Below are 20356 nucleotides of genomic sequence, written 5' to 3'. Positions count from 1 at the left end.
TTTTCTGCACAGGCCAAATAGGAGAGTTGAATGGGGATGTGGTGGGAATCACCACCCCTGCATCCTTCATTAATTTCTGCAATCCCTCCAGGAATCCAGTATTGCTTCTGGTTTCCTATTTTGCTAGGCAGGGGCAGTTCTAGTGGCTTCCACTTGGCCTTTCCCACCATAATAGCCCTCACTCCATGAGTCAGTGAACCAATGTGAGAATTCTGCCAGTTGCTAAGTATATCTATTTCAACTACGCATTCTGGCACTGGGGAAATAACCACAGAATGGGTCCAGGGACCCACTGGACTCACTCTGAGACAGACCTGAGCTAAAATCCCATCGATCATCTGACCTCCATAAGCCCCAACTCTGGTGGACCAGAGTGATGTTTTGGGTCTCCTGGAATTAATGTCACTTCTGAACCAGTGTCTAATAATCCCCAAAATATCTGATCATTTCCTTTTCCCCAATGCACAGTTACCCTGGTAAAAGACTGTAGGTTCCCCTGGGGAAGTCTGGAAGGAAGATTAACAGTTAAATTTTTGGCAGCATAACAGAGTCCTTCCCCAAGGGTACCTGGCCTTCCCCTCATTCAAGAGGCTCTGGGTCTGTAAACTGTCTCAAATCTGGGAAATGATTAAGGGCCTGTGACTCTCTGTTTTTGTAATTCAAGGTAGACTTTTGTTCACTTGACCGAGAATTCTTCTTATACAGAGCAAACAAGAATTTAGTAGACTGCCCATCTATTTTACTACTAGGTACTCCATGATCTACTAGCCAATGCCATAAGTCTCTGATAGATTATTTTGACTGCTGCCTTGAGCCTGTTTTCCATTATGGTAGCCATGTCCACCTTGTCTTTGATGACTAATTGCTGCCACATGGCTTCTGGAGACTCGGAATCCGATTATCCCCATTTGTTTAAGGATTCCAGCTCAGTGACAGCAGTTCCTACAGTAATATCTGACCTACAGAGAAGGGCAACTACAGAGCTCTTCAGGGATGACGGAGCTAGTCTCACAAATTTATTCCTCACAGTCCTGGTAAAAGGTGTGTCCTCTGGACATTCCAGGGGTGTGTGAGCAGGTCTAACATGATAAATCCACTCTAACATTCCAATCTCTCTAAGCCTTTGAACCTCCTCCTCTACAAATTGTAGTACTGTGATTTTTAAAGAAATGGGAAGTTTCACAAAAAATATACTAGATACTAATTTTGTCTGATGTTTACTAGGATGAAAAGTCCAAATTAATGACAATTATAGATATATCTTGATAATGAAAATAAAGCTGATCCTTGTTTTAAATATTATAACCTGTATTAATTTTTTAAAACTTTTTAATTTTGAAATACTTCAAATTTAAGGACAGTTACAAAAATAATACATGCCCCATACAGAGAACTCCAACATACCCCAACCCCCTTAGATACCCAGATCCACCAATTTTAACATTTTGCCACATTCATTGTATCATTTTTTTTTCTCTTTTCTTTCTTCTTCTATCTATCCATCCTGTATTCATATTTAACCATATGGTTTAAAAAATCTAATTATACAATCAAATATCTGATGGTTTTATATATTTTTATTAGAATATAAAAAATTATTAACTGTTAGTAATCTCACATTTAAATTGCTGCAGTTTTAAAAATTTCAAAGCACTTTTATGTACATACCTCTTTTGAGCAGCTAGCGGAGAACTGTATTAAAAGGGAGAAAATTAAAATCTTAGAATTTCAAATTAGTCAAAGTTACTGAGTTCTTTTTTGGCAAGTTTCAAGATCAGCTTTGCTAGGTGCTCTATAATTAGAAGGCACTTAATTTAAACAAAATGTAATTGCTCACTATACTTATGTCAGTTTGGGTTCTAACTGCCTAATACATTTTAATTATCCTTATATAAAGGAATTTGCTTGTTAATGGTGGAGGAAATAGGAAAGTATATTACTTCAGGGGAGACAATGTCAACTTCATATTGCTTGACTGGAAGAACACTAGAAAGAGGCCGATAATTCTTTGTACGTACCCCCTTATGAAGTTAAATCCATGTGCACAGACCAAGAGGTTTCCATAGGCATCGACTTTCAAAAGATTTCCATATAATGTGTCAAAGACAAGCCCCCTATGAGAAAATGGAGACATCACTGATAATGCAAAGTAACAGAGGCAATAATCTCATATAGTACTATTTCATCACTATGAACCAACCTTATATTTTCTCTGTCCAAATAAACATTCACAAGGTTTTAAACTATAATCCCTGTTAATACAGCTGGTACCTTTCTAAATCAGTGTCTTTTAATTTCCTTGGGCTACTGAGCTGGCTTATAATTCCCTCTATTCAATGTTATATTCAGGACATATATGATGGCATCTCAAATAAATATAACTTTTCTTAATCTTCAATCTTCCCTCTCAAATCTCAAATCCAGAAATGCAAACTGCCAAGAAGATTCTTAACTAACAAGTTAAGGGTATTAGGAAAACATGTAACTGCTCTCCAACAGCCAAATGTAGCAGCAGCTGTGATTACTACCCATCAGCAGTTTTTATGATCCCTTTTCTTTCTCTGTAAGTGGGTCTTCTTCAATAGCAACAGCAGCTAAACTGAAGAACACAAATGATTTGGTGTACATGAAAAATCCCATGGTAGTTTTAGAACCAACACCAACCTTCTGATACATACATATATATATATATATATATATACATATATATATATATAGAGAGAGAGAGAGAGGGAGAGGGAGAAGGAGAGGGAGAGAGTGCATGGGGGGCAGCACAAGGGATAAGTTTCCAATTAGAAAATTAGAAAATTTTGGCATGGGGGAGAGAGGTCTTAATTCAAAATTATCTTGAAAAATTACCTGGTAGGGAATGTAGAATCATAAGCAAAGCTGAGTAGCTCCTGGGGATAGCCAATAGAAACTAATCTCTCCACAGTGAGTTCAAAGCCCAGGGACTCATACTCTGGGGACTTGTATACTGCACAAAGAGGAGGTTCTCATTAGTCAGCGTAAAAGAAGAGCCAATTAAAATAGAAGGCGACTGAATGAATATCTACTATTTCCAAATTCCTCCCTCCTCCTAAATCTACTATTTTTCTTCTCCCTCAAGAGCTAATGTTCTACACTGCCCAGAGTAATTACAGAACATAATTGTTAGACTATTAAAATAGGTCAAATTATAGCAGGACTAGCAACAACAAAATGAATTATCAAACATTTTGGAGTAGTTACTTCATTCTTAGGAAAACTATTCTAAACCTTTTTTTTTCCTTTGTCTACTCTTTCATTCACAGAATCTAAAGGCAGAAAAAAACAACCTAATATGCACAGCTTTGATAATAACCACGAGAATGTAAGTAAACAGAAAACTAGGTGAGAGGTTTCTATATGCTCAATGCTCCACTGATGTATGTAACTGATGTAAGAATCCTTCAAAATAAGCCTTTTTTCAAGTCCCTTTTCCCTTTGTGGAATTCTTATTTGATTTGGTAGTTGCTTTATATTCATTTTTCCATCCATACGGATTTAATTCTACTTGTTAGGATAACTTGTTTTTTAATCAACCCTAACAATGTTACAGCCATCAAAATTGCACTTTAAAAGTTATTATTGCATCTTGGAGGCAATGTAGTTATTTTAGGTTATTTGTTTTTCTTATTCTTTTGTTTTATTTGAAGTATTTTTTGTTTTTTAATTTTTCAATAGTTAAAAAAATAAATAAAAGTTATTGCAAATCAACCATAAAAAGACATGTCTGAGACAATTAAGGAAATACAGATGTGAACTGGGAATGAAATATTAAAGAATTATGACTCATTTTATTAGACATGATTATGGCATGGTGGCAATGTCCAAGTGTGTGCGTAACTTATATACCTCTTTCCTTATCTGTCACAGAAGCAGACTGAAATAACATGGGCTTAGGAATATGAGGTTCACTTTACTATTTGTCTACTATTGTAAATGTCTGAAATTTTCCACAACAAAAAATCTTTTTAGAGTTATCAGTGTAGTTCAGAATAAAGAAAATGTTCTTTTAAAGAGGTTTCCTCCAAATGAAGTATTTAGGCATGCATCCTTCCATCAGTCCCTAGGAGTAGGTAAGCATTTTTTTAAAATAACAAAATAAAATAAAAAGATCTTGCAAAATGCCAAATGAAGCAAAAGTATTCTATTCTATTCTTGTAGCATTATAATGCAATTATTATTACTATATTATTATTATAGTTCTTCCATCTGCTATTAACATTTTTTAGCCTATGGCTCAAATTGATTTTTCATTGCAATTAGTCAGCCTATCTAAATCAGTGCTAATATTTTAATAAGTTTGTACTTTCCCTCTCCAAAAGCAATGCATAACAATATTTCTGGAAATACATAAAAGAAACCGGTAATACTGAGTGACTAAAAGACAGGAGAAGGAAGGAGACTTTCATGTACCTCTGAACCTTTAAAATCTGTAATATGTGGATGTATTTATCTATTTTTAAAAAATTAAACTGAAAATTTCTAAAGCATGCTGGGCTTTAAAAATCCTTTTATAAAAATTTGTCATATACAAAAAATAAAAGTCTAAAATTTTTAAGGTCCTTTAGATTGAGATGCTGTGTCTCATCTTTTCAGAAGCATGCCATGAAAAACTGTATTCGATTCTTTTATTTCAGGGATAATAATAAATTAATGCGAATGCTAACCCAACTGACAAACTATACTTTTTTTGATCCTCTCAACTGAGTGAATCCCATCCTCCCCCCCAACCCCCAGTAAGCAAAACTTTTTCTAGCCTTAAGTATGGAATTCTAAATCTAGATAATATACATGATGGTAAAGGAAGTTCTATATATTCATACATGCTAAGAGCTCGTCTATTAATCATAAATCCAGGAAAGCATGGTATCCATTGATGTAAATTTGAGTTATTTTGAAAATACAAAATAACTTCTCTCACACCTCCCATGCTCCCACCCCAATTACAAGTAAATCTCGTTTTAACAAAATTTCCATAAAACAAAAATTACTTCTCAGTTGTACCAAAGTCCCACTTATTTCAAACAATGTTTAATGAAACTAAATTACTTTGTAACTAAGTAAACTGGATAATCAATTGATGTACATTCTTATATGATTTACGCCATAGAAAACATTTTCAATTATTAATTTTTCAGAAGGATAATGTGCTCCACATGCCTTAAAAACGGGGGAAAAAAAACAAACTCTAATCACTGCACCCAGACTTATCCCCTAAATCAGCAATTTCCCTGGTTAGAGAACCAGGTAATTATAGAGCGATGATAGATACAGTTTGGTGATTAAAACCTATGTCTATACAGAGACAATTTTTATTGAGACCCAAATTAATTTATTCAGAGTTTTTAGTGAAAAAAAATTCAGGGGAAAAAGTCTCAAATTCCCATTGTTTTTCAATACCAATCCCAGATTAGCAGAAAATAAAACACTATACACTTTCCATTGTGTGTTTATTATTCACAAGGGCAGAACTTCCCACATGTTCAACTGAGATGACTTTCTAGAAATTCCATCAACAGTAATAAATATCTTAAATTTCCTTTCTCTCAATGAGTTCTGGGTACTTCCTAAAAATACAATGTATTTTCCCCATTTGCTTACCCAAAGTTATATGGCACATACAAAAATCAACTGAAACCAGAATTTAGGTCTGAGTTTTATCCAAAGCTTTTTGTGGTGAGGTATACTATGACTGTTAAAAATGAATCTCTAGATTACATCGGTCATCAAAATTTAAGCTTGTATGTTAAAACACACTACTTTTCCTGCAATTTCTTTCAACTAGTCCAAAATAAACCACTCTAGTCAGATGGGAATAGACTTGGCAAAGAGAGTCCAAGTTCCATTTGACAACACTATTTCACCAAGCTCTATATTAACCTTAAGACCTACAAGCTATTGACATTTTCTTATAAGCTTCCCAGATTATCATTTTAGTAACACGAACTCCCAAGTCATTATATCATCTGCTAGAGAACTATATAGTACAACCAGGGCTGGAGAAGCAGGACTGTAGCTGTACAGAGCACAAGCTTAGATATTTTATTCTAAGTGTCCCTTGGGAGTACTCATTTTTTCTGACCTGGTGGCAAAAATGACTATTCCTGAAACTTACGAAGAACTACCATTTCTTAAAGAAAAACAAAAAGTAAAATTCCTTTTTATCTACCAGGTCTTTCAAAGACAGCCTCAGATGTTTGTAAGGAACCATTTGTATGTATCACCTCAGACTACAGAGCCTCTCTACAGCTGTAAAGACTCTAATTTCAATTTCTCTCACAGAACCCTGGTAAGTAAATGACGGACATTTTCAAATTCAACTCCTACAATTAACTTTCTGTGGTTCCAAAACCTAGCCAACAGCATCACAGTAAACATAATCATCACACATTCACTGTTTATTTCTTCTTTGAGAAGGTCCTCAGGCTTATCCCAATTTACCCAATCTCCAAAGACAAAGGAAGAAGTTATTTTAAGGGCTCGAGTCCAGAAACAGAGGACTGCTTCAGCCAGTAGGGCAGCACACAGTGTTCTCAGGTTACGTAAGTAGACCATAAAGAGAACAACCAAAGCTTTGAAAGCTGAAGCTACTGAGAACATTCAAAGATATTCTATGCTCCATAATCTGCAAGGGAAAAACAGCTCTTCAAAAAATTTCAACTGAATGCTGTGGGGATGCAAGTTATGGGCTCTTTCATCTTTTGAGCAGATGCTGTTTATTCATACAAGATAGGATCTACGTTAGAGGAGAAAGTCCTTTTGGATTGAGTTGAAAACTTTCTGCAGGGAAGTTTGCAACTCTCATGTAGTTTTGTTTTTTACCTTTGCCACCAATACAACACTGTGTAGCAGTTTATTGATTTCTGAAAAAGAAAGGGCAAACCTCCTCAGAGGTTCCAGCCTAGCAGAGTGCTGCTGCCAAAATGAGGACTCACATGAGGCAGGTGCAGATTGCAGAGTGTGTCACTCCAGTCTTGAAGGAGTTACACTGGCTCCTGTTAGAAAAAAAAAAAAAAGAAAAAACAAAAAACAAAAAGCAACATAACAAAACAAAAACAAAAGCAACAGCTGATTTTAAAACTGTTGTGATGGGCTGGAAAAGAGAGACACAATTTGGAAATTGGTATTTACAGGAGTTACTACCCTCCTATTTAGAAGCCTCTGACCATCACTAAAAGTAGCCTAATTGGCAATAATTAAACAATGGTTTTGAAGAAAAGCTCAAGTACTGTGTATTTACTTTTCTGGCACAATGTTGGAATACAAGCCATCTGATTCTGAAACGTGAAGTCAAAAGACAAAATAAACCTAATTTGTCTTAGTTTGTTTTCTCTAGCACATTTCAGGTTTTTATATGATGGAAATTGAATGCAACTTCAGTGTTTAAAACTGAACTCTAGCTAGTGAAATAGACTAAAGGATACAAGAATAAACCAGAGCAGTCTCATCTTGCTTTTAAGTACCATTTAAGCTGAGTCTACCAATATCTAACCACCTACATTTCTGTACCCTTCCAACACCTAAATTTGTCATCTTGATACAGACTAAAACCAACTTCCTGCTGCTAAACTCTAACCACATGTGTAAATTTGAATAGAAACAAAACATTTTATTTTGATTCTATGGGTGGGCAGTAAACAGAGTTACAATATTCTACTTTGTAAAGTTAAAGAAACTACCTAGTCTAGTAAATTACTAGAACTGAGCTGATGATACATACATTCTTTAAACAAATTGATGCTTATAATATATTCATTATGTATTAACTTCATAGGAAGTCAGTTCCCCCAGCAACATTTAGGTTTCTGAAAACATGTGGTTGGACTCCAGCTTTTGAAACTTTTTGTGAAAAAGAGTTGATGCTCAACAGAAGAGAAGAAGTGATCAAATGTAATGTCTAAAAGCATTACAAGTAGGGAAAACCATCACCAACAATCATTAAGAAAAACAAAAACCCAACCCAGCCACCACCCAATAGTCATTCATTTTTATGCTACAAATGTGATCAACATCAAAGTTCTCTAATTATATGGTTATCAGACCACATAATGTTGGTTCTATAAGACTTAGCTAAGGTAATAATTTACATTTTTAATTAAGAAAATTTTAAATAAAATCTTTCAAATTGTGATATAAAAATATCAGAGCACTTCTTCCACTTTTCAAAACTTTGAAAACCCTAATGCAATAACATAGGCATGAGCAATAATTTTATCTCTAACCTGAGAGATCATAAGTGATCTACAAAACTAAAAATTATCTCTATTTTAACTTACTTTTAAAAGCTAGATCCCATGCAGCACTTTTAGTAATATAAAATAAACTCCAAAATGGCTAGATGTATAAATAAGTAAAATAAATGGGTGGAGTTTCAAAGATCACCTATGTCAGTTCACTGCAAAAGCAAACTTGTATGGTAATTAAGAGATTTATTTGTTTTAAAGAAATACCAAGTGTATTAGAAAATGTTTATTTTTAAGTAAAATGAAAAAAATATTACCCAACTCAATTTTTAACCCTCTGGGAACCTATACACTGCTAGGAACTTGTATTTTCAGTACTGTTTTCACTTTTTAAAAACTGGAAACCTTTTAAAATCCTCTTTTATCAAATGAGCTGCTTATCATTTAAAAAAATGAAATAACTAATGTATAAATTTTTTTCAAAAAATATGAACAGATGACAGCACTCAAATGCATATACCAAAGTTAGAGGAGCTTAGTTTAACGTATATTTGGATGCCTACTGCATAGCAGGTACTTAGATGCTGAGAACAAAACCCAAATAACTCATGTTCCTTGCCCTAAGAGAGCTCATACCTTATGGAGCACCAAAGAGGTATACAATTAGATATTAATAATAAATTTTAGAAGATCAATAACAATGTGACAAAGGAGGTATAAAAAGGACAGAAAAGGGGTCAATTAACATAGCCCAGGAAATCTTTAAAACCATGTATGATTTATACAAGCTTAGACAAATAACTCATTTTTTATGAGAAAAAAATCTTAACTTTAATGCTGCATGAGAATCCAGTCCATTTATAAAAATTAGTTGTACAATCAAGTTTTACCCAAGAAAATGTTGACTAAGCTAAAGAAATCACAGATAAAGCATTTCACAAAAGGTAAAACTACAGTTAACAAAAAAACTGGCATCACAGAAAACTATGATCATCTAATATTTAATAATAGTTCTCGTTCTATAGGTCTGTATATGCTTTGTCAATTTGTACCAGACTTTACTGACATAAAAGGCAACAACTTCTAAATAGGTGGCATACATTTCTTTAAGATTTTTTAATGTAAGGCCATTAAAAAAATAGACAAACCACAAGATGAAAAATGAAGGCAACAGAAAAATTCAACTTTCACAACCAAAAAAATTAACAGAGCCTTAAAAATAATTTAGAAAAGGATGGGTTGTAAAAGTATGTTGCAGATCTGCTTTTCCTTACCCAAAATTATATCAATTCATATATTCTAAATAAATCTTTCTAAAATATGAGTAAAAAAATAATTTTCAGTGTATACATAAGTTCTGTATTTTATCACAGGGGTATGTTTCTCCAGCATTGTCTTTTGAAAATGGGCCATTTAAAGAGACATAACAAAGACATTTCATTCTATTACGTTTAATTCAACTTTCCTTAGGGTTGAATAATACACATGAAATGTGCTTTTAATGCCTAAAAACAGTGGATAGCCGCAAAGGACTTGGGGGGATTAAGGGAGAATCTGATAATTCACACTGTGATTATTTTGCCCACTGATGAAAGACAATTAACACTTCTGAAACCTCAAGACTTCTCTTTTTAAAGAACCAAAATAAACCCAGACTTGTTCCCAAAGTGCAAGATGCAGGGCTCTCAAAGTCTTTCAGTAGTGCCTCTCCTTTAAATAATCCTCCATTTTGTTTGGCAAAGGCAGTTTTTGACTTAAATCTATCTTGCTATAATGACATACAACAAAACAACACAGGTACTGCAAAGAATGCACCCGCATAAACCGTGATAAATCTGACAGGGTAAGTGGCAGATTCAGGCAGCCGAGACCTTGAATAACAAAGAGCTCCACTTCCAGAGTCCCTGACTGAATGTTTAATTAGATCAACTAAAGAAGTATGTCCTTCCACATCTGATTGTTCATAAAAGCTACACCTACCATTTGAGTGTTCTATTCTGCTGTGAAATATTTAGCCATGTAAGCAAAAGCTCAAACTTAAAAGATAATGGTCATCAGAACTGAGAATGAGAAAAGAACCATCTGGCACATTTGCTAGATTCCCTTCTGCCTCCCAGAATGTGATTGGTCTAAGGTGTAGCTTTTATAAACAATCAGATGTGGAAGGACATACTTCTTTAGTTGATCTAATTAAACATTCAGTCAGGGACTCTGGAAGTGGAGCTCTTTGTTATTCAAGGTCTCGACTGCCTGAATCTGCCACTTACCCTGTCAGATTTATCATGGTTTATGCGGGTGCATTCTTTGCACCTTGCTTTTTCAGATCCTCTGTAAGGCCTATCACAACAATAGGATGACTACTTTGCACAGTCATAAATTTCTTGCAGTCCCAAGAGCAGAGTTAGGCTCAAAATTCAAATGACACCACACATTTTCAGACACATGAGCATTCATGCTAGTGAGTCCACTGAAGTTCCTTTGGACTTGATTATTCTGCAATGGAGGTAGCAGTGGTAAGAATGGAAGGAGGGACATCATTGTGATTCTCCACTCTGCAACATGACGCCTGTGGTGCCAATCAACAAGCCACTCACAGGCTGGTCCACAGGGGTCTCTGGGGCAGTGACTAGGTAATGGTCTACTTGACCAATGTCAGGCAAAGAGTTCCCTCCCACTTGAGAAGGAACTGCAGAAACATCCATGGGAGAAGAACTGACACTTTCAAAGGGTACATTCCCTCTTCTAAAGCCACAGTATACTGAATGTAGTCCTGAGGCATAAGTCCAGTAACTACAAGCACATGTTCATCAAGGTAAAGATGCAAGTCTCCATTCTGAGATTCCAAACTCTTTAAGGACGTACTTTGTTCTGGGCAAATTGCTTCATACTGAAGAGCTTGGAAATCCTTGTGAACACCATTCAGTGCTGGACTTGGATTGGAAAAATGAACCAAGGCTTTGACCCTCAACTCCATTTTGATGCACATCTCCTCAGAGTTTGTTGGTTGACGAGGCCACAGGATCCAACTGTAGTGATAATTTCAGGGGGAAGTAGACCAAATGGGCCTTTGAGAGCTCCCATCTTTAAAGATGATTGGTGCTAAGAGTGTCTCATCAGCAGAGCTCCCAGAGGGTGCTGCCCTTACCTTTCTGTTTCTGTTTTGCAGAAAGCCACCTTTTTCACATACCCATGGGGCTTTCACTTTCTGATCTACTTTTCTACCTCTTTCATCTTCACTGCTGATATCACAGCTGGCCATATCTTTACAGTAGCAGCTACCAAATAAGGAATCATCTTTTCCGAAATTATTGACTAGTGATTGTTGTTGAATTACCATGAAATCAGTTTCATCTTTACTTTTATGTAAGTTAAAAGATTTCCGGGAGGTTTTAAGACTAATTTTCTTCATTATGACTGGTTACCTAAACCAGGGGGATCAATTTCTCTGTGGAATATTATCCCCAAACATCTGGAAAGGCTGCAATGCTGCATCTATGTATTTTTCCAGCTGCACTTAACCTTTGGAGCCATTTTCCTGCAGTGGCAGCAACTTGGGCACTACTGCCACACCCATTCCTTCTCTCAGGCAACTCCTCCTCCTGCCTCCCTCCTGTTCCTCCTCGTCTTACTCGTCCTCCGCCACAGAGAGGGTGCACTGCGGTGCCTCAGCCCAAGCGGGGAGCAGGGACAGAGCCCAGATAACTCATTTTTATAATCAATATCTCAAGGTATTATAAAGTTTTCCTGACAAACTTTCTGAGGCTCATATTCAGCTAATATGTCCCAAACATCTAAGTCAACTGTCAGCCAACTCAATTAATTTGGGAAGTGGCCTAAGTCAGGGTGCACATCTTACCTAAAAAAGGGGAAGTAGCTACTCAGCTCTAGCTGATAATTTTCCTTTGGGAATAAGAGCTAAATGTTGCCAATTGTTTGCTAACAACTGGCCTAGATTTTTACTCATCATCTCCCAATTTTTAAATGCTGACTCAACTTTTAAAATTAAAATCAAAACAAAACAAAAGCACTATCTAAGCTAACCTATGATCTGTGGTCTAACTTGGGCCCATGGGCCATCAGTGTGCAAACTCTAGCCTCTAGATACTTCCACATAAGTTTCTGAAAACAAGTTTAGCCATGTTGAAAATAACCTATGATATTAAAAAAACAAGATTCATTTCAGTAATTTTACTGATGCAATTAATAAATATTACATGGTATTTATTTACAAAAATTATCTGGTTTACATTTGAATGCTTTTATGACTGGCAATGGAAACACACTAGTAACTGATTATTTCTATCACTTACCATGTAAAGGAAGAGATGAAATTGGGTTTTATTAAGCAATTTTTTAAATTTCCTAATGATGTAGGAACAAAATACATATTACTGTAATTCAAAAATATCAATTTAAAATCAGTAAAAATCTTAACTGGGATACAGAATTGACATAAAGGGAACTGAAGCCAGGAAACTAAGTGCAGACTCATATATATAAAAGGACTGCCTAAAAATAATATCTATACCTAAAATATATAATATATAGTTTATACATAATATTAAAATATATATATAAAAATAATAGTCCTGAGGTGTTTATCTCAGCTAATACAAAGGCTCTCATGCCACAAATAAAGATAATGCACTGGAGTATGATTTCTTGTTAAATTCTTTCCAAACATTTTAGGGCTACCTCAAAAGCACTCCATGGTTGTAGAAATAGTACTTTATTAACTGTGGGAGAGAGTGTAAGAAATTCTGAGGTTTAAAAAAAAGCAGAAAGAAAAGCCAAAATAATAAAGAAAAAACTATATTTCAAATGAATATGAAAAGACTAAAAAATCTTTAAATGCCTTCTTAGAAAACACTTCATTGGCATTTTGTCAGTTACCTCCATTTGATTTTTTTTATTTATTAAGGACAATTTTAATCACATGTAAAAGAAAGAAAATATTAAATGAGTTGCTTTGAACTCATCACCCAACTTTAACAATTGTCGCTGTTTTCTGTTCTTGATTCATCTTTCCTCCCTAATTTACTCTTCCCCAATTTAATAAATTTCATCACATCAGCAAGTTTTAAAATTGGCTCTTTCACAAAATATTTTAAGTAGCACAAGTGTACACAGTATCATGTATACATATATAAAGATTACTTCACTAACTAGGTTCAGGTGATCCTTTAATGACTGCTTAAATATCCTTCCCATTTAGAGGCCAATGTAATACTAGAACAGTCTTTTATCAGCAATAACTTGCACTAAGAGCCTTCCAAATTAAGTATTGCTCAGAAATATTTTAACTACACCAGCCTGTCAATTTTAGAATCTTGATGAGAAGACCACTTCTATCAAAAGTATGATCTTTTGGTATGACAGTACTGGTTTAGTATTAATCAGGTATTAATATTCTTAGGAAACCAGGTTAACACATAAGGTGATGTGTTGGGCAAAGGAAAATAAAACAGCATAGTTACAAAATATATAGCTTAGTTCAGTTAAAAAAAGAAACTAATAAAGAAAACAGCATTTTTAACTAAAGATCATTGGATTTATTTCAAAATAAGTTCATTAAAGGCACTACTTCAAAACAACTGAAACAAAAAAAAAACCGATTCCAAAATGAAAACAAAACAATCATCGTGTATTATGAGATGTGACTATAAAATGCCTTTTTAAAAACAAACCATCATGAACTTAGTCATCCAAACAAGCCTTCTCTCATTCAAGATAATCACTCTGAGGTAGTATATACTTATTTCAATAATGCAACCACTATTGAAAAGATATTTGAAATTCTTCTTTCAAAATTACTTTCAGAGGCTACAGCACATTGTTCTAGCTATCCTCCCTGGTGGCACATTTTCATCAACAGAGGGCAAATTTCATTTTTGGAAAAAAAAATTACTTGGAGCAACCAGCGAATAAACTGGAAAATCAAGTTGGTCTGCCAAAAAAAAAAAAAAAAAAAAAAAAGTCTAATTAATGAAACAGGTTTTCTTGTAAGTTTATAAACTGGCTCCAAAAACAATTCCAAAAGAATTCCTAAAATATGTAAGAAATTACAGAAAGTGGAATAATTAATCCATCATAAAGTGACTATGACGAATAATATCCATTTGGAAGCAAAATTTCTTATGGGCTTCTTTTTATTAAAAAATGTAGTCTTCTAGAATATTATTCAGCCAAAAAAGGAATGAAATTCTGATAATGCTACAACACGAATCAATGTCAAAAACATTATGCTGAATGATATAAGCCAGAGACAAAAGAACAAATATTGTATGATTCCACTTATATGAACTATCTAGAATAAGCATATTCATAGAGACAGCAAGGAGGTTAGAGAATAACAGGGGCGGGGGAAAGTGGGAAATGGGAAGCTTAATAAGTACGGAGTTCCCATTTACGATGATGAAAAAGTTTTGGTAATGGATGGTGGTCAAGGTGGCACAACACTTGAATGTAATTACTACTACTGAATTGTACATTTAAAATTGGTTACTACAACATTTTTGGAAAAGAAAAAGAAAAAAATTAATCTTTTGGCCTATTTTATATGTGTTTAACTTTGTGAGTCACCTCAAATTCCTTTTTGAAAAAAAGGTAAAGTATAAATCCTACATAAAAGTAAATTTTATTGCTCAATAAGTCAACACTAAAAACAATGACTCTCCCAGCTATGCAAACCTATCCACCATAGGTCCTGTGTAGTCCAGCTTATTCTAATTGGATCCTTGATACAATTCATTGGACTCTAGTACCAAATATCACTTTTCATCTTCACATCTCCTCTTCTGAGGTTGAGCCCTCATAATATATTGATATTTTTATTTTGTTTGGTTTTTCGTGGGTGTTTTCCAATTTATTTTTATTAATAATTTTATCAACCATATCCCTAATTTTCTCTTTTTGGGAAAGGATCATCTCTTTCTGGAGAGGAATTTTTTTCTCTTCATCTTTTACCGTATGTGATAACTTGGAGCTATGTACCCCCAGAAAAACATGTTCTTAAACTTAAATCATTCCTGTGGGTGTGAACCCACTGTAAATAGGACCTTTTGATATGGTTACTTCAGTGGAAGTGTGGCCCAGCTGATTCAGGATGGATCTTAATCCTATTACTGAAGTCCTTTAAAGGCAGAATGAAATTCAGATAAACAGGAGAAAGCCACAGAAGTCAGTGGAACCCAGAGAAGCCAGGGGAGGCCACAGAAAAGCTAAGGACCAAAGATTGCTGGCAGCCAGTCCCAGAACACCACAGTCTTCTGGGAGAAACCATCTCCTTGATGACGCTTTGATTTTGAACGTCTAGTCTTAAAGCCGTAAGCCAATAAAGTCCCATTGTTTAAAGCCAACCCATTGCATGGTATTTGTTTTAGCAGCCAGGAAACTAAAACACCCTAGATTCTCTGTTCAAATACTCAGCTTATTCCCTTATTCTCTGTTTTAAGGGGAAAAAAAGGTCAAAAGCTCTAAAAAAAATTACTATGGGGAATAATAAATGCATTTTACTTACCAAACTCCATCTATTTTTACATTCCTTTAATCTTCAATTTCATATTCTTGATTCAATCGCAGACAAACTGGTAAATCACTCAAAAGTAAGTCACACTATGGTCTGTTAATTTCTGATGGGTATAGTAGGAACAAGTTCACAGAAATGTTGCTATATTAGGTTACTTTCTTGGGGTAGAATAGGAACATGCTGGAAGTAAAGTAGTTATCTTAGGTTAGTTGTCTTTTTCTTACTCCCTGGTTATGGTCTCTTTGAAATGTTCTTTTATTGTACGTTTTTTAAACTTTTTTTAAAATTTTTTAATTTTTCATACAATTAAAAAAAAAAAAAAAGGAAAAAAATATGCAGAGCCCCCTTGAGGAGCTGGTGGAGAATGCAGGGGTATTGGCCTACCCCACCTCGATGGTTGCTAACATGACCACACACATAGGGGACTGGTGGTTTGATGGGTTGAGCCCTCTACCACAGGATTTGCCCTTGGGAAGACTGTTGCTGCAAAGGAGAGGCTAGGCCTCCCTATAATTGTGCCTAAGAGCCTCCTCCCGAATGCCCCTTTATTGCGCAGATGTGGCCCTCTCTCTCTAGCTAAGCCAATTTGAGAGGTGAAATCACTGCCCCCCCCCCCCCCTTTACATGGGATCAGACACCCAGGGGAGTGAATCTCCCTGGCAATGTGGAATATGACTCCCGGGGAGGAATGTAGACCTGGCATCGTGGGACGGAGAACATCTTCTTGACCAAAAGGCGGATGTGAAAAGAAATGAAATAAACTTCAGTGGCAGAGAGATTCCAAAAGGAGCCGAGAGGTCACTCTGGTGGGCACTCTTATGCACAATACAGACAACCCTTTTTAGGTTCTAAAGAATTGGGGTAGCTGGTGGTGGATACCTGAAACTATCAAACTACAACCCAGAACCCATGAATCTTGAAGACGATTGTATAAAAATGTAGCTTATGAGGGGTGACAATGGGATTGGGAAAGCCATAAGGACCACACTCCTCTTTGCCTAGTTTATGGATGGATGAGTAGAAAAATAGGGGAAGGAAACAAACAAACAAACAGACAAAGGCACCCAGTGTTCTTTTTTACTTCAATTGCTCTTTTTCACTTTAATTATTATTCTTGTTATTTTTGTGTGTGTGCTAATGAAGGTGTCAGGGATTGGTTTAGGTGATGAATGTACAACTATGTAATGGTACTGTGAACAACTGAATGTACGATTTGTTTTGTATGACTGCATGGTATGTGAATATATCTCAATAAAATGAATATAAAAAAATAAAATGAAGGAAGATAGGGAAAAAAAAGTATTACAACAGCTATGACTTACCAAGCACTTAATATATACTAAGCTAAATACTGAGAAATATTAAAGAAAAAAACAAAACAGTAATTCTTTTCTGAATTCCCTAAATTCTAAAGTCAAAATACACAGGGAAAGAAAGACAGAGTATTGTGCCACATTTCATTCAGCACATAACAATGACAAGAAGGTCAGGTCAACAACATAAGAAAAAATAAAATAATGTTGATGGTGTTAATAGAGTTAGAACACAGAAGCAAGACCATCAATACTTAAAAATTATATTCTGAAATAAAAATGGCTACTGCTTAGGTCCTAATAAAAATACACAATGTATAAAGATACAAGATGCTTGGAATATTTTGAAAGTACTTTCATTATTTTATAAATAATTACTTTTTTATGGTCAGCAATTATCATGACAGCTGGTTGTAACATTTTTACAATTACTTTTAAATCACTTTTAAATTTAAATCTTTGGTAAAAAAGAATTCCAAAAGCAGAAATATTAATGTTTTATCAGAGAGGTCACTGAATACCAAGAAAACATTAAACCAATGCTAGGCAAGGAATATGATTCTGTCTCAATTTCTGTTTGTTAAAACAAATATAAACTACAATACAGATAAGAGAAATACAACAAGATAAGTTAACATGAGAATGCACATATACATAGGGAAGGGGAGAAAAAAGACTATGCTGGATAGAATGGGCAACCTCTGATAAAAAAGTTATAGATCACATTATCATTTCCCTAGAATGACAAAAAGTAAATTTAAGTAATTTCCAGAACATAACATGTTTTAAAATATCATAGAAATGGTAAAATTACTGAGACATCATCTCAGTTTCCTTAATTTAATAATATTAAAACCAATGCAAATGAATAAATATGCTGCTTTATTCCCCATAAACTTCTCCAAGTTTCTCCTTAGCTCTAAAGGACTGGTTAAGCTTGCTCATAGGCATCCATCTCTGACCTCAACTTGCCCTATTGTTCATTTAGTCCCTCTCCACCTTTTTGTTCCACCCTAAGTTCTCCCTAATTACTAGATTACTCAATTATCAATTATCAACAAAACTGATACAGTAAATCCTTATTATTCAAAGATTCCATATTCGCAGTGCTTTCAGTCACTGTGCAGAATGGTAAAAAACTTGATTGGCCCAATGTGCACATTCCCAGCTGATGTTGAACAAAGTGAAGCTCTGTCTTCTTGTTTCAGCTCTTATACTGTAAACAAATGTCCTTTTTGCAATATGTTTAGTACCACTTTTTTTTTTTTTTTTGCTTTTTCATGCTTTTCCTTGGTGATTTTGCTGTTTAAAATGGCTCCCAAGCATTGTGCTGAACTGCTATCTAGTGTTTAGTGCAAGCAAGCTATGACATACCTTATGGAGAACACGTTAGATAAGATTTGTTGAAGCATGAGGTACTGTTGGCCCTGAGTTCATCGTTAATGAATCAGCCCCTTATTTAAAGAGTTCCAATTACCTGACCCCCAACACAATTTATGATTAAATTTCCTTAAATGTATGTTCTGAGGCTTTCTTTAAATGTTGCTCTAAATTGTCCTGAAGGCAATGATACTGCTTCTCGAGGGAATTAAATGGGGACAGTCTCTAAAAGGCTGGTGAAACAAAGAATATCCTAGGGAATAACTGTATGCAAATTTAAGGAGGAAGCAAAAGATATAAGGTATCTCTTTAAGAACCACACATAAAACAAGGTTATGGATTGACTGATTGATTAACAGAATGTTGTGACCAGATGCTTGCAGGAACCTAATCCTGTATTTTCCCGAGGGGCAGTGGTTTAGTATTCACTAATTGAGTGTTAACAGAGACTTTATGGAACATAACCACCATGAATAATGAGAATCAATTATATATAATAGTTTAACTATCTAAAAAAATTATACATGGGAAAAAATCACTGAAACCAAAAACTGCTTCTTTGAGAAGAAATCAGTGCAACTGATAAACGTCTAGCTAGACTGAAGAAGAAGGGGAAAAAAGGTACAAATAATGACAATCAGGAATGAAAAACAAAATATCACTACAGAATAAAGTTGGAAAACTTCCACTATCTGACTTCAGTAACTATAAATCTACAATACAATAAGACAATGTGACATCTGTCTAGATTAATGAAACAGAATGTCAGCAGACAAACTCACACATGTAGGGCCAATATATCCACAGTATATATCTGACAAAGGACCATTATTCAGAATAGATAAAGAACTCCTACAACTCAATAATGAAAAGACAAACAACCACACTAGGAAAAAAAAAAAAGGTATTTGAATAAGTACTCCACAATAGAAATATGAACAGCCAATAAGCACAAGAAAATTTTCAACATCACTAGTTACCAGGGAAATACAAAGTAAATTCACACTGAGATGATACCCCACATTTGCCAGAATGGCTAAAATTAAAAGGACTAACAATCACCAAGTGTTGGTGAGGAGTGGAGAAATGAAATCATCATGCCCTGCTGGTGAGGGTATCTAAAATGGTAGCACCACTCTGAAAAAAACATGTGTCAATTTCTTATAAAGTAAACATACAACCTGACAATTCCACTCCTATGTATTTAACAAAGAGAAATGAAAATATATGTCCATAAAAAGACTTGCACACTAATGTTCATAGTAGTTTTACTCATTATAGCCCCCAACTGGAAACAACTCAAATGTAAATAGATAAAAGTATGGTATAGCCATACAATAGAATACTACTCAGGAAAAAAAAAAAAAAAAAGGATCGAATTGAAGGCTTAGAGAGAAAGTGGATAATTTCATAAGGCTGATAGGTTAACATAATCAGTAATAACATATCAACATTATATACCCCCTGTTATCATGATCACGATGGTCACATCAATGCTGTGGTATTCCCCAAAATGCAGAATACCTCAATCTATTCATGAGAAAACATCAGACAAACTCAAATTGTAGAATGTTCTTCAAAACATCTGACCAGTACTCCTCCAAAAGTTTCAAGATTATGAAAGACAATGAAAGACTTAGGAATTGTCATGAATTGTCACAGATTGGAGGAGACTAAGGAGACATGACAACTAAATGCAATGTGAGATTCTGGATAGGATCCTGGAGTGGAAAAAGGATATTAGTGGGAAAAAATGGTAAAAAATTTTAAAAAGTGTGTCTTTCAATGAAAAGTATTGTACTAATATTAGTTCCTTAGTTTTTATAATTGTTACCATTCGGAGAGAGAAAAGGAGAACTCTTATTTTTGCAACTCTTCTGTAGTCTAAAATCATTTCAAAAATAAAAAGTTAAAAAGATGTTGGG

The 20356-nt window shown here is 34.7% G+C and overlaps 1 protein-coding gene and 1 pseudogene across 2 annotated transcripts in view; both read right to left on the bottom strand.

The window, feature by feature from the left end:
- The window catches only part of NT5C2 (5'-nucleotidase, cytosolic II), a 123079-nt gene that overhangs the window by 17825 nt on the left and 84898 nt on the right, over nt 1-20356 (bottom strand). The window contains exons 3-5 of one of the 2 annotated variants that reach the window (XM_037805076.1): nt 2860-2977; nt 2019-2114; nt 1669-1692 (exon numbers count right to left, since the gene is read on the bottom strand). In XM_037805076.1, coding sequence (XP_037661004.1) covers nt 1669-1692; nt 2019-2114; nt 2860-2977 — 238 coding nt within the window. The remainder of the gene's footprint in view (nt 1-1668; nt 1693-2018; nt 2115-2859; nt 2978-20356) is intronic. The other variant, XM_037805077.1, reaches the window with a different exon arrangement.
- Nucleotides 7069-14147, bottom strand: LOC119510687 (annotated as a pseudogene).

The sequence above is a fragment of the Choloepus didactylus genome, chromosome 15 (assembly GCF_015220235.1).
Source record: "Choloepus didactylus isolate mChoDid1 chromosome 15, mChoDid1.pri, whole genome shotgun sequence".
Taxonomy (NCBI): Eukaryota; Metazoa; Chordata; class Mammalia; order Pilosa; family Megalonychidae; genus Choloepus; species Choloepus didactylus.
Note: the sequence above shows the minus strand (reverse complement) of the source record. Positions and strands in the feature narration are given on the sequence as shown.